Genomic DNA, 25,222 nt, shown 5'->3' with positions numbered 1-25,222 from the left:
ATAACATACACATTATCCCCCCTCAAACTATTCCCTATCTTTTAGCAGTGTCAGAACAGTGTGTAAATGTTGGCGTCATCTGATTTCTTCAAATCCACCATACTTACATTTTCATTGTACAACATGTCACCAAGTGTAGCCTGCTTTTACTAACATTGAATCCTTTGATGAATAATGTTCTCTTCATTGAGCTCAAAATTCTCAGTGGACAAACACCTCAAATGTGGGTACATATAATGGCTAAGTAGGCGCGTATAGTTCAACACACACAGCCAACGTCAACTTGACCTTAATATTCCATATGTTTCTATAACGAGTGATTGAAGACAAACATGGGGACAAACAAGCATTTTGTGTGTCAGAATGGAGAAGTGTGCAGGTGATGGAGCCAGTGATATCCCAGTTCTCAGTGAAAGGGGGAAGTCACCCATCGACTAGTGATACTGAACAAGAACTAATAACAGGATTTAGTATAAGTATTAACTTCTGAAACGATGTCAACGGAGAGGCAACAGCTGCTTTTCGAGGGCTTCCTGAAGAAAAGGAAAGATACAATGGTAAGACAAAGCTCTCAAAAATGTAGAACAACTTGTCACATTAACAGCTCAATTACTGGACTCAGTTTACTTGGTAGTTGTTGGGGAAATGTTAGATATTACTGCACTGTCTGAACTAGAAGCACAAGCATTTCGCTACACTAAAATTAACACCTGCTAACCACGTTTATGGGACCAATAACATTTGATTTGATGTATTGATGAATACTAGTACTAATACTAATAAAGTGATTGCTTTTCCATATTTTTGTCAACTGCTTTCTATTTATGCCACTATATTCCATACTACTGTGTTTTACTCTGTTATTGCCAGTCAGTCATGGTTTGAATCCAGAATCAGGTCTTCACTATCTGGAGGGACACTGAGTCTGTGTTTTTTCTCTTTTAGAAAATGAAGTGGTCAACCTATTGGTTCAGGCTCCAAAACACAACATTATTCTTCTACACTAAGAAACATGGGAGTGCTGTGAGTATCAGCTGTGAGAAGTCCAACGTTTTCAGGGGAAGTTGAATGTTATTTACACTGTTCAAAGTAGTAATAGTCTTCTGATCTGCTCTGTCCCCCACAGTCACACCTAAGAGGCCTGTACTACATCTACACTGTAAGTCAAACTGATTTGATTTGGTCTGAAAGCCTTCCTGGTCCTTCTAGCCAGACAGACAGGAACAATTGCCCTGGACTTTGTTCTACTTTCCCTTGTGTTCAATGAGCATTACCCACTATTCCATATGCCCCAGTTACAGCTGCTTAATAGTATACTATTTACAAGTATGTATAGCACTTTATGTCTGATATAGAAGTGTTGTTGTTGGGTCAGGTGCAGTCTGTGCGTGAGATCCAGAGGGAGAAGCGTAAGCACTACGTGTTTGAAATCACCATGAAGAATGGGAAGAGGAAAGTACTGGTGAGTCACACAGACAGCTCTACTCCCACTTCAGGTGTACAGAACCGTGTGGTGTGGGCTGTGCAGGCTGCCCTGTTGTTTCAGGATGTGGTCTGTTACTAGCGTCACTACAGAACCGTGTGGTGTGGGCTGTGCAGGCTGCCCTGTTGTTTCAGGATGTGGTCTGTTACTAGTGTCACTACAGAACCGTGTGGTGTGGGCTGTGCAGGCTGCCCTGTTGTTTCAGGATGTGGTCTGTTTACTAGTGTCACTACAGAACCGTGTGGTGTGGGCTGTGCAGGCTGCCCTGTTGTTTCAGGATGTGGTCTGTTTACTAGTGTCACTACAGAACCGTGTGGTGTGGGCTGTGCAGGCTGCCCTGTTGTTTCAGGATGTGGTCTGTTACTAGTGTCACTCTGTTGGGCTGTGCAGGCTGCCCTGTGTCAGGATGTGGTCTGTTACAGAAGAACCGTGTGTGGTGTGGGCTGTGCAGGCTGCCCTGTTGTTTCAGGATGTGGTCTGTTACTAGTGTCACTACAGAACCGTGTGGTGTGGGCTGTGCAGGCTGCCCTGCTGTTTCAGGATGTGGTCTGTTACTAGTGTCACTACAGAACCGTGTGGTGTGGGCTGTGCAGGCTGCCCTGCTGTTTCAGGATGTGGTCTGTTACTAGTGTCACTACAGAACCGTGTGGTGTGGGCTGTGCAGGCTGCCCTGTTGTTTCAGGATGTGGTCTGTTACTAGTGTCAGGATGCCCTGGTCTGTTACTAGTGTCACTACAGAACCGTGTGGTGTGGGCTGTGCAGGCTGCCCTGTGTTTCAGGATGTGGTCTGTTACTAGTGTCACTACAGAACCGTGTGGTGTGGGCTGTGCAGGCTGCCTGTTGTTTCAGGATGTGGTCTGTTACTAGTGTCACTACAGAACCGTGTGGTGTGGGCTGTGCAGGCTGCCCTGTTGTTTCAGGATGTGGTCTGTTACTAGTGTCACTACAGAACCGTGTGGTGTGGGCTGTGCAGGCTGCCCTGTTGTTTCAGGATGTGGTCTGTTACTAGTGTCACTACAGAACCGTGTGGTGTGGGCTGTGCAGGCTGCCCTGTTGTTTCAGGATGTGGTCTGTTTACTAGTGTCACTACAGAACCGTGTGGTGTGGGCTGTGCAGGCTGCCCTGTTGTTTCAGGATGTGGTCTGTTACTAGTGTCACTACAGAACCGTGTGGTGTGGGCTGTGCAGGCTGCCCTGTTGTTTCAGGATGTGGTCTGTTACTAGTGTCACTACAGAACCGTGTGGTGTGGGCTGTGCAGGCTGCCCTGTTGTTTCAGGATGTGGTCTGTTACTAGTGTCACTACAGAACCGTGTGGTGTGGGCTGTGCAGGCTGCCCTGTTGTTTCAGGATGTGGTCTGTTACTAGTGTCACTACAGAACCATGTGGTGTGGGCTGTGCAGGCGGCCCTGTTGTTTCAGGATGTGGTCTGTTTACTAGTGTCACTACAGAACCGTGTGGTGTGGGCTGTGCAGGCTGCCCTGTTGTTTCAGGATGTGGTCTGTTACTAGTGTCACTACAGAACCGTGTGGTGTGGGCTGTGCAGGCTGCCCTGTTGTTTCAGGATGTGGTCTGTTACTAGTGTCACTACAGAACCGTGTGGTGTGGGCTGTGCAGGCTGCCCTGTTGTTTCAGGATGTGGTCTGTTACTAGTGTCACTACAGAACCGTGTGTGGGCTGTGCAGGCTGGGCTGTGGTCTGTTAGTGTCACTGCAGAACCTGTTGTTTGCCCTGTTGTTTCAGGATGTGGTCTGTTACTAGTGTCACTACAGAACCGCGTGGGCGCCGATGCCTGTGTAGGTTTAATATGTGGTTTCAGGATGTGGTCTGTTACTGTCACTTCATACTCACTGATGGGAATTTCCCAAATGAAAGTACCAGGTGAAGAAGCTGTCCATTGTTCAGAAAGATAAATTCAACTGTATTAAAATATTTTATCAGCTGTTTACATTTGAGTCATTTAGCAGACACTCTTATCCAGAGCAATTAGGGTTAGGTGCTTCACACCTAGATTTTGGACCTAGTCATCTTGGGGAATAGAACCAGAGACCTTTTGATTATTAACCCAACACTCTTAACCACTAGGCTAACTGCTACCCAGCTGTGTTCTACAGGACTTGGATTGCTTAAAGTCATTTAACACTTCCTCTAACAACTAAGGATGATCTTTTTAACTCGGACTGTAACAATGTACTAGATTCATCCCTGCTACCCCCTGACCATGTGTCTGCAGGCTGCAGAGACAGGCGATCTGAGGAGGGAGTGGATTGGCCAGCTGTGGAGGGCCATGCATCTCTCAGGCCCAGGGGGTACAGACCCAGGCTGCATACGGTAACAGAAAGCTCAGGATTATTGAGACACTACTGCACTGTTTGTCATTACATTACACTAGTAATTTATCAGGAGCTCATACCTAGAACGACTTCCAAAAGGTTCATTCAAATTAGGCTAAATAACCTATGAGCATCGGCAGATAAACCTTAAAAAAAGAACTGTTTGTAACAATCACAGTGCTAGAATAGATGAAATCTGTGCAGGTGTATTTGAAGCCTGAAACTACTATATAGATATGGGAGGATTTGCTATGCAGACAGCACAGGAGGTTGGTGCCACCTTCATTGTGGAGGACGGGCTCGTGGTAATGGCCGGAGTGGAACGGTATCAAACACATGGTTTCTGTTCCAGCCATTATTATGAGCCGTCCTCCCCTCAGCAGCCTCCAGTGGCAGACAGAGCCTATGCAACAGCTGTCTAAGATAATGCTTTATGTATTCCTGGTGAGCATTTGAGTGCCTTGGAATGCATTATCTGCAAAAATGTTGGTTTAATAAAATATAGTGGGAAACAGTTTTATTTCTGTCCATTTGAGTGTTGCCTGTCCGTCTGTTTTGTCTCCAGACAGCAGGATGTGAGGTCTGATGACCTGAAGGCCAGAGGTCGCTTCAGCACCTATAACAGCTCAGAATGTGACAGCATGATGGAACCACTGGGGGTTCATCGACCCCTCTCTGCACCCCTCAACCCCTCCACCCCTGACCAAGACCTAGACCAGGGACACAGGATTACCCACTGCCTCTCTGGCCCCCTCACCCCTGACCAAAATGTGGGGCACAGGGCTACCCTCTCTCTCTCCCTCACTGACGAGCTCAGTAATGAGGAAGCCATATGCCAGAACACCATCTCACATTGTAAGTAGAGCATCAATCCTCTGTAAACTCAGCAAACTTAAGTGGAAATATGTTTGTTTTTTCATTCACATTTGCTGTGCCAAGCAGTTGGCGGGAATCAATGGTTTGGTTGTGTAGTGGAAAGAGGAAATGGGCACGTTGTGGCATTTAATGCTTTGGTGGTGAGGTGGGGAGCCAAGCTGTATCTTCAGCTCTGAAATATGGCAACATCTTTTCACTGTAATTTCAGATGGAGAGGAGGATGAAGACAGTGTCCATAGATTTAGAAGGAGATGTGACGAGGAGAGAGATGAAGAAGAGGAGGAAGAGTGTAAGGAGGAAGAGGATCAGTATGACATTCTACCAGCCCCCCGGAACTGTGAGTACTACCCTCATGGTCACATCATGTCATAAATCAATAAATTATCCATCATAAATGTCATAAATTCTTCCATTATGGAGACCACTGTATATCATACAAAATACAAGTAGATATCATCATATTACATGATAATGACTTATGTTAATGGTCTGTGTTTGATAAATGACCAAAAACCTACCTGCCATTTCCTCTGTAGCTGAGTATCACATCAACCAATCAGATGAAGACTTGACTGATGGAGAGGACCTCTATGACTTCCCACTGTCCAATAGGAGGGCAAGTGACCGCCAAGGTGAGATTATTAAAATGTTTATTTTTCAATTGATTGCATTTTTATTTTTCATTTGTTTATTTGTGTTTTGTGTTTATTTTCATGTTCTATCTCAGATTATAGGGAGATGACAGAGAGCATCTATGACGTCCCCAGTTCCCTAATGAGGAAAATGTCTGAACACACACTTGGTGAGTATGACAGCAGCGTTCTAATTCCCTTTTCATACATTTCTGTTTTCTGCTCATTTTATAGACACACAAATGTAAGGGCCCTTTCAATCTATATCCTTGAATAGCACGGTGTAAAGGTCATTTACGATTTTAGTTTTTATTTATCCTTTATTTAACTAGGCAAGTCAGTTTAAAACAAATTCTTATTTACAATGATGGCCTACCCAGCCAAACCCGGACGACGCTGGGCCAATTGTGCCCCGCCCTATGGGACTCCCAATCACTGCCAGATGTGATACAGCCTGGATTCAAACCAGGGACTTCAGTGACGCCTCTTGCACTGAGATGCAGTGCCTTAGACAGTTGAGCCGACATATGCAGCATTTGCCGTGAATGCAGTCTCCGCTAAGAAAGAAACATGGCCTTTAAATGTAAATCACGCTGTAAGGCTGAACTCCCGCGATACGGATTGAATAGAGCCCTAACATATCCTGAGAATGGTATACTTTTATTTAAAGGAATGTGTAGAACCAGAAGCAAAGTAGACACTATTTCCCCCCTATCTACCCCATGAAAATCCTAACCAGACTCATCATCAGTATTAACAAAAACACGCACGTCTTTATCCCTCACTCTCATAGCAGAGCCTTACCCTGGAGGTGAGATACTGGTGGAGGACAGGGGCCTCCTGGATGACATGATGGCCAGTCTGGGTGGAGGGACGGTGGGCTGGATAACAGGTGCTTCTACTGTGGAGCCCTACGGGCTGGCTCATCATGGCTCTTAGGACTGGTATATAGTATAGACTCTGGATAATATAGACTGAATGAGTTTTCCTCATTCAAATTGTTCTATAAAGCTTGACGCATTCTGTTAGAGATTTAAATACGTTTACATTTTATGAAAAAAAATCTCATTTGTCATGATATTCTATTCTATTGACTTCTCTTTTAATACAATCTACTGTCAAGGAAATACCATATTAAATAACTAACTTCATACTGTCAAAGTGTTCCACTTAGTATATAATGTCAGGAGAGAGGTACTATAGTATTCAGGCAGACCCTATCCTTCTTTTTTAGGAGGTAGATCAGCTTTAATACTGCAGATACATTGTGGCTTCTATCAATGTAATTGTCTGCATCATTTCCCATCACACATGTATATTTTTTGTAAATATATAGAGTACATATTATTTTAAATATATATACATTTTAAATATATTTAGCTTCTTTATTATTTTCCCCTAACCCTACCACCCTTCCCTTAATTGGAGTAAACAAATTAAATATATTTGACTTCTTTATTATTTTCCCCTAACCCAACAATACTTAGGCTTCCACTTCCAGGTTAAACATACTACATACATTTAATGTAAAATATATTTGACATGAGTTATCTTCTGTTTGTTTTTAGTCCCAGCCTTCAGCTACCGTCAACCCTCCCATCTACAGTGAGGGGGAAAAGTATTTGATCCCCTGCTGATGTTGTACGTTTGCCCACTGACAAAGAAATGATCAGTCTATAATTTTAATGGTAGGTTTATTTGAACAGTGAGAGACAGAATAACAACGAAAAAAATCCAGAAAAACACATGTCAAAAATGTTATAAATTGATTTGCATTTTATTGAGGGAAATAAGTATTTGACCCCTCTGCAAAACATGACTTAGTACTTGGTGGCAAAACCCTTGTTGGCAATCACAGAGGTCAGACGTTTCTTGTAGTTTTCCACCAGGTTTGCACACATCTCAGGAGGGATTTTGTCCCACTCCTCTTTGCAGATATTCTCCAAGTCATTAAGGCTTTCGAGGCTGACGTTTGGCAACTCGAACCTTCAGCTCCCTCCACAGATTTTCTTTGGGATTAAGGTCTGGAGACTGGCTAGGCCACTCCAGGACCTTAATGTGCTTCTTCTTGAGCCACTCCTTTGTTGCCTTGGCCATGTGTTTTGGGTCATTGTCATGCTGGAATACCCATCCACGACCCATTTTCAATGCCCTGGCTGAGGGAAGGAGGTTCTCATCCAAGATTTGAGTTGTCCTGTCCCCTTAGCAGAAAAACACCCCCAAAGCATAATGTTTCCACCTCCATGTTTGACGGTGTGGATGGTGTTCTTGGTGTCATAGGCAGCATTCCTCCTCCTCCAAACACGGCGACTTCAGTTGATGCCAAAGAGCTCCATTTTGGTCTCATCTGACCACAACACTTTCACCCAGTTGTCCTCTGAATCATTCAGATGTTCATTGGCAAACTTCAGAAGGGTGTGTATATGTGCTCTCTTGAGCAGGGGGACCTCGCGGGCGCTGCAGGATTTCAGTCCTTCACGGCGTAGTGTGTTACCAATTGTTTTCTTGGTGACTATGGTCCCAGCTGCCTTGAGATCATTGACAAGATCCTCCCATGTAGTTCTGGGCTGATTCCTCACCGTTCTCATGATCATTGCAACTCCACGAGGTGAGATCTTGCATGGAGCCCCAGGCCGAGGGAGATTGACAGTTCTATTGTGTTTCTTCCATTTACGAATGATCGCACCAACTGTTGTCAACTTCTCACCAAGCTGCTTGGCGATGATCTTGTAGCCCATTCCAGCCTTGTGTAGGTCTACAATCTTGTCCCTGACATCCTTGGAGAGCTCTTTGGTCTTGGCCATGGTGGAGAGTTTAGAATCTGATTGATTGATTGCTTCTGTGGACGGGTGTCTTTTATACAGGTAACAAGCTGAGATTAGGAGCCCTCCCTTTAAGAGTGTGCTCCTAATCTCAGCTCATTACCTGTATAAAAGACAACTGGGAGCCAGAAATCTTTCTGGTTGAGAGGGGGTCAAATACTTATTTCCCTCATTAAAATGCAAATCAATTTATAACATTTTTTACATGCATTTTTGTGGATTTTTTTGTTGTTATTCTGTCTCTCACTGTTCAAATAAACCTACCATTAAAATTATAGACTGATAATTTCTTTGTCAGTGGGCCAACGTACAAAATCAGTAGGGATCAAATACTTTTTTCCCTCACTATATCTTTGAAGACCATCCAATTTTTATTTTTTGACTTCACCTTTATTTAACCAGGTAGGCTAGTTGAGAACAAGTTCTCATTTGCAGCTGTGACCTGGCCAAGATAAAGCAAAGCAGTTCGACATATACAACAACACAGAGTTACACATGGAATAAACAAACATACAATCAATAATACAGTAATACAATACATTTCTGGCTGCCATATATTTTTCAACTGTGCTGTGATTTTTCATAAAAGATCTGAACCTTTCTATACTCATAGTTTCTACAGATTGTAAATGAAAGATAAACACCTTTGCTAAGAGTGTTATTATTCTATTGATCGATTGAATATGACTTTTCAAATCACCCAGCAGAGCTATTTGCAAAGTTGGTTCCAAGTAAATTTGGCAATTTTTCGGCCATTTCTGAACCTGCGACCAAAAACAAACTACATATGGACAGTACCAAAACAAATGATCCAAATATTCTGTCTCTTTGCAACAAAATCTGCAAAGCTGGGATGGTTGTAGCCCCATATATATAACATTCTATTGGTTGTAAGAATGTTATAGAATATTTTAAATGGAAAAACTCTGGCGGTGTTTTTTGGTCCTTAAATGAAACTGGTATACTTTGTTATTTATCACAATTGTCTTTAGAAACATGTTGGTATTTAATGCAGGACCGACAGACAAGTTCCTTACCTTCTCCCCTTTCAACTTGCCTCCGCCATTTTTGCAGTAATTCTGCAATCAGTTGGTTGTAATTTTGGATAGAACAGACATTTCCATATATTTTTTGTTAACTGCATGTATGAAATAACTCCACCAGTCCTATTTCTGATATAATTTACAAAGATTATACTGTCTTTTTTAAAAATCAATTAGTATATTTGATTTCAACCATAGTATTTGTTCTAATATTTGTTCTGTCTTTTCTGGTGGATTAAACTGAAATTGCAACCAACTTTCTATTGCTTGTTTTAAAAATAGCCATATTTTGGAGATTATTTCATTTTCAAATAACCGAAAGTGAGAGGTTGTAATCTGGATGAAGGTAAAAAGGCCATTCTTGAACACGGGGTGATTCACTCTTACTAATCTCCTAGAGCAGGTATTCTCATAGAGCAGGTATTCTACTAGATCAGGTATTCTCCTAGAGCAGGTATTCTACTAGAGCAGGTATTCTACTAGATCAGGTATTCTACTAGATCAGGTATTCTCCTAGAGCAGGTATTCTACTAGAGCAGGTAATCTACTAGATCAGGTATTCTACTAGAGCAGGTATTCTACTAGATCAGGTATTCTACTAGAGCAGGTATTCTCCTAGAGCAGGAATTCTACTAGAGCAGGTAATCTACTAGAGCAGGTATTCTACTAGAGCAGGTATTCTACTAGAGCAGGTATTCTACTAGAGCAGGTATTCTACTAGATCAGGTATTCTACTAGAGCAGGTATTCTACTAGAGCAGGTATTCTACTAGAGCAGGTATTCTACTAGATCAGGTATTCTACTAGAGCAGGTATTCTACTAGATCAGGTATTCTACTAGAGCAGGTATTCTACTAGAGCAGGTATTCTACTAGATCAGGTATTCTACTAGAGCAGGTATTCTACTAGAGCAGGTATTCTACTAGAGCAGGTATTCTACTAGAGCAGGTATTCTCAAACTGGGGTACTACGCGCAATGCCGTTGCCAAATTCTAATGAGATTCACATAATTTTGTAAAACATTTTGTTTATCATAATTACTATTTTTATTTTTTATTCACATTTTCAAACAGTCCATTTAGTAAGGCTCGCGTCCATAGAGACACATACCACCAGTTACTACCATCAGTACGACACCTGCACCTGTCGACGACACAAGTGGTTCTGCTTCCACGAGCACATCCAATGCCAGCATCAGTAATTCTACATTTGTTGTTAGCCCAGCTTGCATGGACACTGACAGTTGTGAATCTGATGCAGCCGAATAGCTACTGCCCCCTTACCCGGGAAAGCACCGAACAACAGACAGGGACGTTGGATCATCGAAGAGGCGCAAATATGATGAGAACTACGTTGTTTTGGGGTTCACTTATATTGGGAGTAGTGCCTTTCCTCAGCCACAGTGTGTTATATGTGTAAAAGTACTATCTCACAACTCGATGAAACCTTCACTCTTGCACACACATTTAGAAACAAAACATGCCAATTTGAAAAATAAGGAATTTTTTGTCTGAGAATTAAGACGACTTTCGAGTCGTAAGACATGTATAAAAACAACAGATACCATTAATAAGAAGGGGCTAAAATAGTCTTATATGGTGAGCTACCGAGTGGCTAGGACAGGCAAGACCCAGACTATTGTGGAGGACTTAATGGGACAATGCTGGGTGGAAAAACTATACAGACAATGTCTTCATCAAACAACACTGTTTCACGACGCATCAGTGACATGGCAGGAGGTGTTTTGAAACAATTACTGCTTCGCATACAAGCCAGTGAATTACATGCGTTACAGCTGGATGAGTCAACAGATGTGGCGGGCCTGGCACAGCTCCTGGTATATGTCTGTTACAGCTGGATGAGTCAACAGATGGTGGCCTGGGCCTGGCTGTTACAGCTGGATGAGTCAACAGATGTGGCGGGCCTGGCACAGCTCCTGGTATATGTCTGTTACAGCTGGATGAGTCAACAGACGTGGCGGGCCTGGCACAGCTCCTGGTATATGTCTGTTACAGCTGGATGAGTCAACAGACGTGGTGGCCTGGCACAGCTCCTGGTATATGTCTGTTACAGCTGGATGAGTCAACAGATGTGGTGGCCTGGCACAGCTCCTGGTATATGTCTGTTACAGCTGGATGAGTCAACAGACGTGGCGGGCCTGGCACAGCTCCTGGTATATGTCTGTTACAGCTGGATGAGTCAACAGATGTGGTGGGCCTGGCACAGCTCCTGGTATATGTCTGTTACAGCTGGATGAGTCAACAGACGTGGTGGCCTGGCACAGCTCCTGGTATATGTCTGTTACAGCTGGATGAGTCAACAGACGTGGCGGGCCTGGCACAGCTCCTGGTATATGTCTGTTACAGCTGGATGAGTCAACAGACGTGGCGGGCCTGGCACAGCTCCTGGTATATGTATGTTACAGCTGGATGAGTCAACAGACGTGGCAGGCCTGGCACAGCTCCTGGTATATGTCTGTTACAGCTGGATGAGTCAACAGACGTGGCAGGCCTGGCACAGCTCCTGGTATATGTCTGTTACAGCTGGATGAGTCAACAGACGTGGCAGGCCTGGCACAGCTCCTGGTATATGTCTGTTACAGCTGGATGAGTCAACAGACGTGGCAGGCCTGGCACAGCTCCTGGTATATGTCTGTTACAGCTGGATGAGTCAACAGGCCTGGCACAGCTCCTGGTATATGTCTGTTACAGCTGGATGAGTCAACAGACGTGGCAGGCCTGGCACAGCTCCTGGTATATGTCTGTTACAGCTGGATGAGTCAACAGATGTGGCAGGCCTGGCACAGCTCCTGGTATATGTCTGTTACAGCTGGATGAGTCAACAGATGTGGCGGGCCTGGCACAGCTCCTGGTCTGTTACGTTTATGGGGGGTCAATTAAGGAAGACATCCTCTTCTGCAAACCACTGGAAACCAGGACAATAGGAGAGGATATGTTTAAAGTACTGGACAGCTTTGTGACATCAAATGGACTTTGGTGGTCAAGATGTGTTGGTATCTGTACTGATGGTGCAAAAGCCATGACAGTGAGACATAGTGGAGTGGTAACGCTCGTGCAAGCAGTTGCTCCCGACGCCACTTGGGTACACTGCAGCATCCACCGAGAGGCTCTTGCTGCCAAGGGAATGCCTGACAGATTGAAAGACGTTTTGGACACTACAGTGAAACTGGTTAACTTTGTTAAAGCAAGACCCCCGAACTCGTGTATTTTCTGCACTATGCAATGATATGGGCAGCGACCATAACACTTTTACAACATAGAAGTCTGCTGGATATCAAGGGGCAAAGTATTGGCACGTTTTTTTATTAATAGAGAGACGAGCTTAAAGTTTTCTTTACTGACCATTTTAATTTGTCTGACTGCATGATGACGAGTTTCTCACACGACTGGCCAATCTGGGTGATGTTTTTTCACACCTGAATGATCTGAATCTAGGATTACAGGGACTCTCCACAACTATAATCAATGTGTGAGGCTATAATTAAGAAGTTAGAGCTCTTCTCTGTCTGCAGACAACACACAGGTATTTTCATCATTGCATGATTTTTTGTTTGCAAATGAACTCAAGCTTACGGACAATGTCAAATGTGATATTGCGAAGCACCGGAGTGAGTTGGGTGAGCAATTACACAGGTACATTCCCGAAACGGATGACACAAACAACTGGACTCGTTATCCCTTTCATTGCCCTGCCTCCCGTCCACTTAACGATATCTGAACAAGAGAGCATCATCAAATTGTAACAAGCAGTTCTGTGAAAATGTAATTGAATCAGAAGCCACTGGCAGATTTCTGGACTGGGCTGCACTCAGAGTATCCTGCTTTGGCAAATCGTGCTGTTAAGACACTGATGCCCTTTTCAACCACGTACCTACGTTAGAGTGGATTCTCAGCACTCACTAGCATGAAAACTAAATACAGGCACGGTGTGTGTGTGGAAAATGATTTAAGACTGAGACTCTCTCCAATATAACCCAACATTGCAGAGTTATGTGCATCCTTTCAAGCACACCCTTCTCATGAACCTGTGGTGAGTTATTCACAATTTTCAATGAACAAATAAGGTTTTATATGTAAGATGGCTAAATAAAGAGCAAAATTCTTGATTATTATTATTTGTTCTCTGGTCCTACAAGAGTTATTTGTCACTTCCCACAAGCCGGGTTGAGACAAAACTCACACTCATTCTTATCCTTAATAAATGTTTTGTATAGTGTGTGTGTGTGTGGCAGGCTTAAATGATGGCATGCACTGACCCTGGTGCTAGAGGGGGTACAGCTGACCCTGGTGCTAGAGGGGGTACAGCTGACCCTGGTGCTAGAGGGGGTACAGCTGACCCTGGTGCTAGAGGGGGTACAGCTGACCCTGGTGCTAGAGGGGGTACAGCTGACCCTGGTGCTAGAGGGGGTACAGCTGACCCTGGTGCTAGAGGGGGTACAGCTGACCCTGGTGCTAGAGGGGGTACGCAGCTGGAGGTTGAATGTGTGAAGGGGCACGGGACTATAAAAAGTTTTGGAACCACTGTACTAGAGAGCCAGTTCGGAATTAAGTAAAGTTGTTGTACGATTGAAGCCTTTAGTGAGGTCTAATGCTCTAATATTTAATCATTTCTGCCCGTCCAAATTCATATTCATTATATAAATAGGCTCGTTTAACTTTGTTTGGCTAGACACTCCAAATAAAATGGAATCTTTTTTGCTCATATGATTAGTATTTTTTGAATCGTTAGGTTTAGGCAGGGCCATAATTACATAGGTAAACTGGGACCCTATTGTTTCATATGGTCAGAAATCAGATCGCATATTCATGATTCAGTCCACACAGAGGATTCACATGACTATTTATACAAGTCAAACCACAGATCTACATGATAGACACCACATTAATAGACATTAACTTGTACAGGAGATTTAAATGCACAGTTGTTGTATGATCAGTCACCATTGTCCACTACAATAGATCACAACTAACATGTCACTTGGTTCACAGTTTAAAGGACACACCTTCACAGACAATATTGCTTCATTTTCACCATAATATACTTTTTAGAGACGTCGACACATTGATAGGAAAATAGAACCTACGTAGTTGCTGTCATACAGGCACAATAAATCATGTGGGTTATTTAGCCCTGAACACACTATCATTACAATAGGGCTGGTGAAGAGTAGTGAAAGTCATTTTTGTAACTTAACATACAGTGACAGTAGATCACAGGAGGTTGGTGGCACCTTCATTTGGGAGGACGGGCTCATGGTAATGGATGGAGAGGAAAGGGTGGAATGGTATCAAACACATGGTTTCTATGCGTTTGATGCCATTCCATTCACTCCGTTCTGGCTATTATTATGATGAGCCGTCCTCCCCTCAGCAGCCTCCTGTGAAGTAGATATACAACACGTTGGCCTCTACAACACTAATATTCCCTACTAAGGAATGTGAGGATTAACCACATTAACGAGTATCTTTAGATAAGACTGCAGTCAGCAACAGAAATACAAAAACAAGCAGCGCATAAATTTAGTCACTTAGCAGAAGCTCTTATCCAGAGACTTACAGTAGTGAGTGCATGCATTTTCGTACTGGTCCCCCTTAGGAATCGAACCCACAACCCTGGCGTTGCAAGCGCAGTGCTCTACCAACTGAGCTACGTGGGAATGGAACCCACAACCCTGGCGGTGCAAGCGCAGTGCTCTACCAACTGAGCTACGTGGGAATGGAACCCACAACCCTGGCGGTGCAAGCGCAGTGCTCTACCAACTGAGCTACGTGGGAATGGAACCCACAACCCTGGCGGTGCAAGCGCAGTGCTCTACCAACTGAGCTACGTGGGAATGGAACCCACAACCCTGGCGGTGCAAGCGCAGTGCTCTACCAACTGAGCTACGTGGGAATGTCAGTGTGTAGCAATTTCTTTACTGGTGAAATTGAGTAAGTAACAAAAGCTGATTAAAGTGATTTGTGCATTGTTCCACTGTGCAGAAAAGCAGGATTGTACTGTAGTATGTTGATAGCATACTGACATGCAGACAAAAGGCAAGCAACACTAATAGTTTAAAAGAAATACAACATTTGGACATGATGTAAGACAAGCAAAACAAATGATTCACATGTTGAGATGTATAGTCTGGGTTAAACATACTGATAGTGTTTCCATTCGTTTATAGTACTGCGTGTTTTAATAACAGCAAAGAAAACACTAGTGTTAACATGACTTTGGATATTTTTGTTTTTAGAGTTAATTCTGATCCAGATACAACATACTTGGTCTGTTTCTTCTGGGTAAATGCTATTCAATCACACCGCAAATGGAAGACAGGGACCACTGGAAAACACCAACGGTAAAGGAAAAGTGCCCAACACACTGACATCTAGCATGGAAGAGTTCCCGTGTGAGGAGACCTGGGTCAAATACTTCCACATCCTTGTGCTGTGCTTGATTTAGTTAGTCTGGTACAACAATTTAACAAAAGAAATGGACCCAAAAGTGGCCAACTCAAATCAAGCGCACCCCTATTTCACACAGGTCTGGGCCTGTATTCACAAATTCACATCTCAGAACAGGAGTTGTGACTTCTATAGGATCATTTATAAATACAGGCCATGGTGTTGAGACTGGGTAGGTTAGAGTTTAACTATCACCACCCTCGAGGTGTCACTGCCAATTAGAGTTTAACTATCACCACCCTCGAGGTGTCACTGCCAATTAGAGTTTAACTATCACCACCCTCGAGGTGTCACTGCCAATTAGAGTTTAACTATCGCCGCCCTCGAGGTGTCACTGCCAATTAGAGTTTAACTATCGCCGCCCTCGAGGTGTCACTGCCAATTAGAGTTTAACTATCGCCGACCTGGTGGCTGCGGTGTGTCAGTGTCCCTCCTCCCTATCCTCATCCCTGGGCCTGCTGTTCGCTGAGGAACTGGTCCAGCACGCGGATGATGCTGCAGGCCTCAGGGAGGTCCCGGTGCTCGGCGTGGGCGTTCTGGAGCAGCACGTCCCCATTCCCACAGCCCTGCAGGAACTGGAAGCAGCGGAACAGAGCGTAGTGACTCGACTCAGCCTGGCAGATGAACCGCTTCAGACTGTTCATGTCCTGAATGGCCTGGAGAGACAGGGGGAGGAGAAGGAGAGAGGGGAGAGACAGGGGGAGGAGAAGGAGAGAGGGGAGAGACAGGGGGAGGAGAAGGAGAGAGGGGAGAGAGAGAGAGAGCATGGATGAGAAAACAGTAAGTCATTTTAAACATGGCCTGGACATACAGTATTTATATGATGGTTTAAAGTGATCCACTTGTCTGTGTGCTGTGCGTTTGCCCACCTTGAGTTTGAAGTTCTCCAGGATCTGTCTGAGGAGGAAAGGGTTACAGCGCTCTGCTGCGTTCAGGAATGACTGGATCCAACCGTCACAGAAACGGTTACTGACTGTGGAAAAAGGTGTGAGAGGGATGACGGAGTGATTAGCCAGTGTGTATTCTGTGACGATTATTCATGGAAAATGTTTTGGTGATTGTGTCTGTAGAGCTCAGAGACTGGATTGTGTCGAGGCACAGATCTGAGAAAGGGTACCAAAAAATGTCTGCAGCATTGAAGGTCTCCAAGAATACAGTGGCCTCCATCATTCTTAAATGGAGGAAGTTTGGAACCACCAAGACTCTTCCTATAGCTGGCCGCCGGGCCAAACTGAGCAATCACAGGAGAAGAGCCGTGGTCAGCTAGGTGACCAAGAACCTGATGACAGATCTCTAGAGTTCCTCTGTGGAAATGGGAGAACCTTCCAGAATGACAAGCATCTCTGCAGCACTCCACCAATCAGGCATTTATGGTAGAGTGGCCAGACGGAAGCCACTCCTCAGTAAAAGGCACATGACAGCCCGCTTGGAGTTTGCCAAAAGGCACCTAAAGACTCTCAGACCATGAGAAACTAGATTCTCTGGTCTGATGAAACCAAGATTGAACTCTTGGCCTGAATGCCAAGCATCACGTCTGGAGGAAACCTGGCACCATCCGTACGGTGAAGCATGGTGGTGGCAGCATCATGCTGTGGGGATGTTTTTCAGCGACAGGGACTGGGAGACTAGTCAGGATCAAGGCAAAGATGAACGGAGCAAAGTACAGAGAGATCCTTGACGAAAACCTGCTCCAGAGCGCTCAGAACCTCAGACTGAGGTGAAGGTTCACATTGCAACAGGACAATGACCCTAAGCACACAGCCAATTCAACGCAGGAGTGGCTTCAGGACAAGTCTCTGAATGTCCTTGAGTGGCCCAGCCAGAGACCGGACTTGAACCAGATCTCTGGAGAGACCTAAAATTAGCTGTGCAGCATTGTGCTCCATCCAACCTGACAGAGCTTGAGAGGATCTGCAGAGCAGAACGGGAGAAACTCCCCAAATACATGTGTGCCAAGCTTGTAGAGTCATACCCAAGAAGACTTGAGTCTGTAATCGCTGCCAAAGATGCTTCAACAAAGTACTGAGTAAAGGGTCTGAATACTTATGTAAATGTGATATTTCAGCTTTATAGAAATTTAAAAAAAAAAAGTTTTTGCTTTGTCATTATGAGGTATTGTGTGTAGATTGATGAGAGAAAAAAAATGATTTAATACATTTTTGAATAAGGTTGTAACGTAACAAAATGTGGAAAAAGTCAAGGGGTCGGAATACTTTCTGAATGCACCGTACAAAGACCTGTTTTGTAGAGTGGTGTGGCTACAGCTGTAACACAGATCTATATTTGTGACTGTGGGAGAGTGTCTGTTTGTTAGAGTCGTTCCAATAGACCTGTGTGTGTGTATATATCCACAGGTTAGAGCAGTCACACAGACCTGTGTGTGTGTGTGTGTATGTCCACAGGTTAGAGCAGTCACACAGACCTGTGTGTGTGTATATGTCCACAGGTTAGAGCAGTCACACAGACCTGTGTGTGTGTATATGTCCACAGGTTAGAGCAGTCACACAGACCTGTGTGTGTGTGTGTGTATATATCCACAGGTTAGAGCAGTCACACAGACCTGTGTGTGTGTATATATCCACAGGTTAGAGCAGTCACACAGACCTGTGTGTGTGTATATGTCCACAGGTTAGAGCAGTCACACAGACCTGTGTGTGTGTATGTCCACAAGTTAGAGCAGTCACACAGACCTGTGTGTGTGTATGTCCACAAGTTAGAGCAGTCACACAGACCTGTGTGTGTGTGTGTATATATGTCCACAGGTTAGAGCAGTCACACAGACCTGTGTGTGTGTGTGTATGTCCACAAGTTAAAGCAGTCACACAGACCTGTGTGTGTGTGTATATGTCCACAGGTTAGAGCAGTCACACAGACCTGTGTGTGTGTATATGTCCACAAGTTAGAGCAGTCACACAGACCTGTGTGTGTGTGTATATATCCACAGGTTAGAGCAGTCACACAGACCTGTGTGTGTGTATATATATACACAGGTTAGAGCAGTCACACAGACCTGTGTGTGTGTATATGTCCACAGGTTAGAGCAGTCACACAGACCTGTGTGTGTGTGTGTGTGTGTATATATGTCCACAGGTTAGAGCAGTCATACAGACCTGTGTGTGTGTGTGTGTGTGTGTGTATGTCCACAGGTTAGAGCAGTCACACAGACCTGTGTGTGTGTGTCCACAAGTTAGAGCAGTCACACAGACCTGTGTGTGTGTGTATGTCCACAAGTTAGAGCAGTCACACAGACCTGTGTGTGTGTGTATGTCCACAAGTTAGAGCAGTCACACAGACCTGTGTGTGTGTGTATGTCCACAAGTTAGAGCAGTCACACAGACCTGTGTGTGTATATGTCCACAGGTTAGAGCAGTCACACAGACCTGTGTGTATGTCCACAAGTTAGAGCAGTCACACAGACCTGTGTGTGTGTGTATATGTCCACAGGTTAGAGCAGTCACACAGACCTGTGTGTGTGTGTATGTCCACAAGTTAGAGCAGTCACACAGACCTGTGTGTGTGTGTATATATCCACAGGTTAGAGCAGTCACACAGACCTGTGTGTGTGTATATATATCCACAGGTTAGAGCAGTCACACAGACCTGTGTGTGTGTATATGTCCACAGGTTAGAGCAGTCACACAGACCTGTGTGTGTGTATGTCCACAAGTTAGAGCAGTCACACAGACCTGTGTGTGTGTATGTCCACAAGTTAGAGCAGTCACACAGACCTGTGTGTGTGTGTGTATATATGTCCACAGGTTAGAGCAGTCACACAGACCTGTGTGTGTGTGTGTATGTCCACAAGTTAAAGCAGTCACACAGACCTGTGTGTGTGTGTATATGTCCACAGGTTAGAGCAGTCACACAGACCTGTGTGTGTGTATATGTCCACAAGTTAGAGCAGTCACACAGACCTGTGTGTGTGTGTATATATCCACAGGTTAGAGCAGTCACACAGACCTGTGTGTGTGTATATATATACACAGGTTAGAGCAGTCACACAGACCTGTGTGTGTGTATATGTCCACAGGTTAGAGCAGTCACACAGACCTGTGTGTGTGTGTGTGTATATATGTCCACAGGTTAGAGCAGTCATACAGACCTGTGTGTGTGTGTGTGTGTGTGTGTATGTCCACAGGTTAGAGCAGTCACACAGACCTGTGTGTGTGTGTATGTCCACAAGTTAGAGCAGTCACACAGACCTGTGTGTGTGTGTATGTCCACAAGTTAGAGCAGTCACACAGACCTGTGTGTGTGTGTATGTCCACAAGTTAGAGCAGTCACACAGACCTGTGTGTGTGTGTATATGTCCACAGGTTAGAGCAGTCACACAGACCTGTGTGTGTGTATATGTCCACAAGTTAGAGCAGTCACACAGACCTGTGTGTGTGTGTATATATCCACAGGTTAGAGCAGTCACACAGACCTGTGTGTGTGTATATATATACACAGGTTAGAGCAGTCACACAGACCTGTGTGTGTGTATATGTCCACAGGTTAGAGCAGTCACACAGACCTGTGTGTGTGTGTGTGTATATATGTCCACAGGTTAGAGCAGTCATACAGACCTGTGTGTGTGTGTGTGTGTGTGTGTGTGTATGTCCACAGGTTAGAGCAGTCACACAGACCTGTGTGTGTGTGTATGTCCACAAGTTAGAGCAGTCACACAGACCTGTGTGTGTGTGTATGTCCACAAGTTAGAGCAGTCACACAGACCTGTGTGTGTGTGTATGTCCACAAGTTAGAGCAGTCACACAGACCTGTGTGTGTGTGTATGTCCACAAGTTAGAGCAGTCACACAGACCTGTGTGTGTATATGTCCACAGGTTAGAGCAGTCACACAGACCTGTGTGTATGTCCACAAGTTAGAGCAGTCACACAGACCTGTGTGTGTGTGTATATGTCCACAGGTTAGAGCAGTCACACAGACCTGTGTGTGTGTGTATGTCCACAAGTTAGAGCAGTCACACAGACCTGTGTGTGTGTGTATATATCCACAGGTTAGAGCAGTCACACAGACCTGTGTGTGTGTATATATATCCACAGGTTAGAGCAGTCACACAGACCTGTGTGTGTGTATATGTCCACAGGTTAGAGCAGTCACACAGACCTGTGTGTGTGTGTGTATATGTCCACAAGTTAGAGCAGTCACACAGACCTGTGTGTGTGTGTGTGTGTGTGTATATGTCCACAGGTTAGAGCAGTCACACAGACCTGTGTGTGTGTATATGTCCACAGGTTAGAGCAGTCACACAGACCTGTGTTGGAGAGTGTAGGAGGGCTGGTGGAGCAGTCTATGACCAGGTCAGTAAGAGCCTCTGAGGTCTTATACAGAGAGGCTGTGGTAGTGTCCTCCTGGACCAGGCCCTGCAGACTGGCTGCCTTAACGAACCTACACACACATGAACCATATTCATTCATATTCACAGCACATACTGTATATTCTTATAGTTTAACCACAGGAATAAAGACTAGGTGTTTTCAGATTATTTTCAGAAGTGATACTAATTTATTAAACAGAATTTGACCAAAAACCCAATTTGGACTGGACTGGACCTTTAAAACTCAACAACATCACCTTGGTCCTGTCAGCAACATCAGAGCCTTGGTCCTGTCATCTGCATTCTACAATGACCTATTAAACTAAACTTTATTCTACAATGACATGTGACTAAACATTCTACAATGAGCCTGATCAGAAAACAAACTTTATTCTACAATGACATGGGCCTGATCAGTGTTGCATATTAAACTAAACTTTATTCTACAATGATGATCAGCGTTGCATATTAAACTAAACTTTATTCTACAATGACACGGGCCTGATCAGCGTTGCATATTAAACTAAACTTTATTCTACAATGACATGGGCCTGATCAGCGCTGCATATTAAACTAAACTTTATTCTACAATAACATGGGCCTGATCAGCGTTACAACCAGTCAAAATGATTCTTGGAACCTTGTTTCTGCTCTAAGCTACACAGTGGCAACATTGATGGCCATCAAAGAAAATGATGCGTTTTGAACTTTGAACTGCAATTGCGTGACTGACGCCAACAAATGTGAAGATGTTTTGTGACAATACAATACGCTGGGAATATCTCATTGTTAGAGTGGATGTTTTGTGACAATACGCTGGGAATATCTCATTGTTAGAGTGGATGTTTTGTGACAATACGCTGGGAATATCTCATTGTTAGAGTGGATGTTTTGTGACAATACGCTGGGAATATCTCATTGTTAGAGTGGATGTTTTGTGACAATACAATACGCTGGGAATATCTAATTTTGCATTTGAATGTTTCCACTTCCCATTTGTTTTGTCAAGCAAGATGGCTACTAGTCAGTAAAGACTAAATTATAGCTTTGGCTAGTGGACACAGCCCAAGTAAGTAACTAGCAAAAATATAACATAGTGAAGCATGGAGGGGAAGTGAATGTATTGAAACAATGAGGGGGAATCACTGGTACAGGGGGAATTAATCACTATGGTAATGGTCAAATGACGGGTCAAAGGTGACTCACAGCATATAGCAGGAAGCTGATGCTCCCCTGGACCATCTGCACCACTCTGTGGATGTGCATCACCGACTCCTCGTACCACATGCTCAGGTAGGGCCTGATCTCAGTCTCTAGGTTCACCAGCTATATATATATATATATATATATATATACACACACACACACACACACGCGGAGGACAGAGAGGGAAATAACACTTATAACCCTACACAAGGGACTACCTATTTGTGTAGTAATTGTATATTTATCTATCTAGGGTGGTGTTAAGTAGGTCACACTGATAGCAAAACATTTCACAATGGAGAAGAAAAATCTGTGTTCTTATTTGACAACATCAGGTAGTACCTCTTGAACACAACCTAGGTGAGTCCCCTTCAGATAGTGTTTATTACAAAGGAGCCCTGTCCAAGAGATTATGGAATCCAGTACAATTATATTATTTTGGTGATTCCACTTCCTGCTTACCTCAGCAGTCTGTAGACTGCTCTGCAGGCCTTGCACGTACTTGTCCAGTTCAAGTCTAAACGTACAGTCGATTAAGGAAATGGTTTATGAGTTTCAGTACCCATCTATACATCTAGACTGACTCTACATTAGTATGATTCAGAAATAGCTGCGTTAGCCTATAAAGGATATAGGTTGAGGCCTTTCTCAGAGCCTCCCATCAGGCAGATGACATAGCCATTGCCGTCCGCGTCGGGCTGCTCTGGGGATCTCTCCTGCTCCAGGAGACAGCAGTAACAGCCCACCGCTGCCTCTGGGACACTGGGATGGGACAACAAACACATATTTATTATGAATGTAAAACACTGGCTTTACACTACTTTAGAAGTGTGCAGGCTAATTGGTGCCACATTGCTTCAGATGTATACATAAGGAGAGAATACTTTGGTCTGATTCCAAATCAAGACCTTGCTTAGCTAGATAGAGCCAGAGACACACAGGCCTGTACATAGTTACTATATTGCTGATACCATACCTAAGCCATCCAATCAGATCTGTGAGATGGGCTCAACAGGTTCCTAAGGATATTAAAGCTGGATTTGTTTGAAATTAGGTTCAACAAGTTCTTAAGGAAAGGAGAGATGGGTTGGTTTGGAATGAGGCCCTTAGTTTAAGTTCGTTAAGGTCACCTGAGCTCCACGGCGGCAATGTTTCCCATGCCCCCGAGCAGGGCTCCTTTGCTCAGCCTCCGGGAGATGTAGCATCGTAGCTCAGGCTCCGCCTCTACCGGCAGGCTGCTGTCCACTAGGGTGAGGCTGTTGGTGGGGCAAGAGTCAGTTACCATGGAAACAGAGTGACAGGCAACCCATCCGATCTGATGAGAAAGTGGACAGCCAAAGAGGAGATGAAGAAGGAAGCCGACGAACAAAAGCCACATCAACACAACATGAAGGCTAGATACAGATATAGTGAAACAGAATCCTCCAGATTCCATGTGAGTCACAGAGCCTATTTAAATCCTTCCTTCCCACTTCTCTTTCCTTATGGTCACTATGTAAGATGCATGATGTGACACTGAAATATCACCTTTTAATAACATAACAATATCATATCACATAACTATATCATCATCATTATAGAATCTGAGGCTGAAACAACTTGACGTCACAGAAAGACGACGTGCCAAAAGAAGTAGGGTGAACAGTGTGTACAGAAGGAGGTAGAGAGGTACTAGGCTTTGTGACTCCATATCCCAGATAGCCGGAAGCACACTGATGACATCATGACAGGAAAGAAACCGTGTTGATTCCAGGTTGATAGGTTTCCAGCAGCAGGCCCATAGATACGACATAGAAGGACAACACTGAAAGCCACATAAATAAAACCACCAGAGAAAGACAGGTCACGGGGAGACCTTGGTTACCTAAAGTCTTCCTGACTGGTACTGGCTGTGGAATCTGTTCTTCTCTGGCTCCATGCCACGTTGCCCTCTGCAGCTGCCTCAGATCTAGACAGGTACTGTAGGTAGTTACTATACTCATGACTTGGTTAGTTAGTGGAGAACAGAACAGCAAGTCTGAACTGACAGTACAGTAAGTCAGCAGCAGGATCCACAGTTGATGTCCTCAGAGAACCAGTGAATTTGGGAGAAAGTGGTTATACAGTGACAAAGAAATTGGCCTCAATATGCAGCTGGACTAGCTTGATGATGTTATCACAGTCAGTGGAGACTGGTGAGTTGAGCTATAGGAGGATGGGCTCATTGTAATGACTGGAATGGAGTAACTGGAACGGGGTCCAACATGTTGTTTCCATGTTTCATACCGTTCCATTGGTTCCATTCCAGCCATTACAATGAGCCCATCCTCCTATAGTTCCTCCCACAAGCCTCCACTAATGACAGTGTATGTATAAAGACTGTCAGAGCATGAATACTGTACATTGTGAGAACCTCCAACGAGTCTAATAATATCAACAAAGTCAGACATTGGTGTGATTGGTAATGCATTTCCATTCATCCCTATGGAGAAGGGTGAGGGACCGAGGTCCATAGATTCTCTATAGCCTAGTAGCTAAGGCAAGTAAACATTACACGTCATCTGCAGATATTTGCATACCAGATAATGCGCTAGTTTAGGTCATTGTGTACTGTCAAAACAAATTGCTTGATGTAAAGTTAGATAGACTCAAGCAGAACATTCAGATGGAGAAGATTACCTGGTGCCTTGGTAGAGATAAATGGTATAGTAACAGTTCAACTGTATTTTCTGATTATATCCCATCTCTTCGTTATCATAATCCGTATCCTTTTCTTCCACGTCAATTGAATCTTGGAAGGAGGACGTTTGCATGGAAGTTTGCGAGGTAAACATGATTGCTTCGCACGTATCAACAAATGAAAGATACCGAGAAATGACGTTCAGTTATTTAGGATGCAGGTTGAACTGGATAAGAAATAATAACAATACTAGGCATGTGGATAGACTAACATCTTCCTTTACTGAAGAGACGAGTCTATCATTATTTCTAAAGATCCATGATCTGATTCACGCATGCGGAGTGTAATTCCATGAATCCGTCGCTGTTTAAGGTCCGTGTAAAA

The 25,222-nt window shown here is 44.1% G+C and overlaps 2 protein-coding genes across 3 annotated transcripts; one reads left to right on the top strand and one right to left on the bottom strand.

Moving 5' to 3' along the window:
* The first annotated feature begins 54 nt into the window (after window positions 1-54).
* LOC115120257 (uncharacterized) lies at window positions 55-9,442 on the top strand. 2 transcript variants are annotated; one of them, XM_065010536.1, is made up of 10 exons: window positions 55-557; window positions 946-1,023; window positions 1,127-1,159; window positions 1,376-1,462; window positions 3,714-3,811; window positions 4,379-4,668; window positions 4,898-5,026; window positions 5,226-5,321; window positions 5,417-5,491; window positions 6,118-9,442. In XM_065010536.1, exons 1-10 carry the CDS (start codon window positions 495-497, stop codon window positions 6,258-6,260), a joined length of 1,092 nt encoding a protein of 363 aa, XP_064866608.1. In that variant the 5' UTR covers window positions 55-494; the 3' UTR covers window positions 6,261-9,442. The 2 variants fall into 2 exon arrangements, with proteins under 2 accessions (XP_064866608.1, XP_064866607.1); XM_065010535.1 differs by having other exon boundaries at window positions 6,115-9,442.
* A 4,591-nt stretch (window positions 9,443-14,033) lies between these two features.
* lg26h17orf75 (linkage group 26 C17orf75 homolog) lies at window positions 14,034-25,183 on the bottom strand. Its single transcript, XM_065010523.1, has 9 exons — window positions 24,838-25,183; window positions 23,310-23,435; window positions 22,813-22,941; window positions 22,642-22,702; window positions 22,176-22,299; window positions 21,188-21,202; window positions 20,911-21,087; window positions 16,522-16,625; window positions 14,034-16,308 (listed from the first exon to the last, which is right to left on the bottom strand). Exons 1-9 carry the CDS (start codon window positions 24,990-24,992, stop codon window positions 16,096-16,098), a joined length of 1,104 nt encoding a protein of 367 aa, XP_064866595.1. The 5' UTR covers window positions 24,993-25,183; the 3' UTR covers window positions 14,034-16,095.
* Between the last annotated feature and the right edge of the window lie 39 nt (window positions 25,184-25,222).

Source organism: Oncorhynchus nerka, linkage group LG26, assembly GCF_034236695.1.
Source record: "Oncorhynchus nerka isolate Pitt River linkage group LG26, Oner_Uvic_2.0, whole genome shotgun sequence".
NCBI lineage: Eukaryota > Metazoa > Chordata > Actinopteri > Salmoniformes > Salmonidae > Oncorhynchus > Oncorhynchus nerka.
Note: the sequence above shows the minus strand (reverse complement) of the source record. Positions and strands in the feature narration are given on the sequence as shown.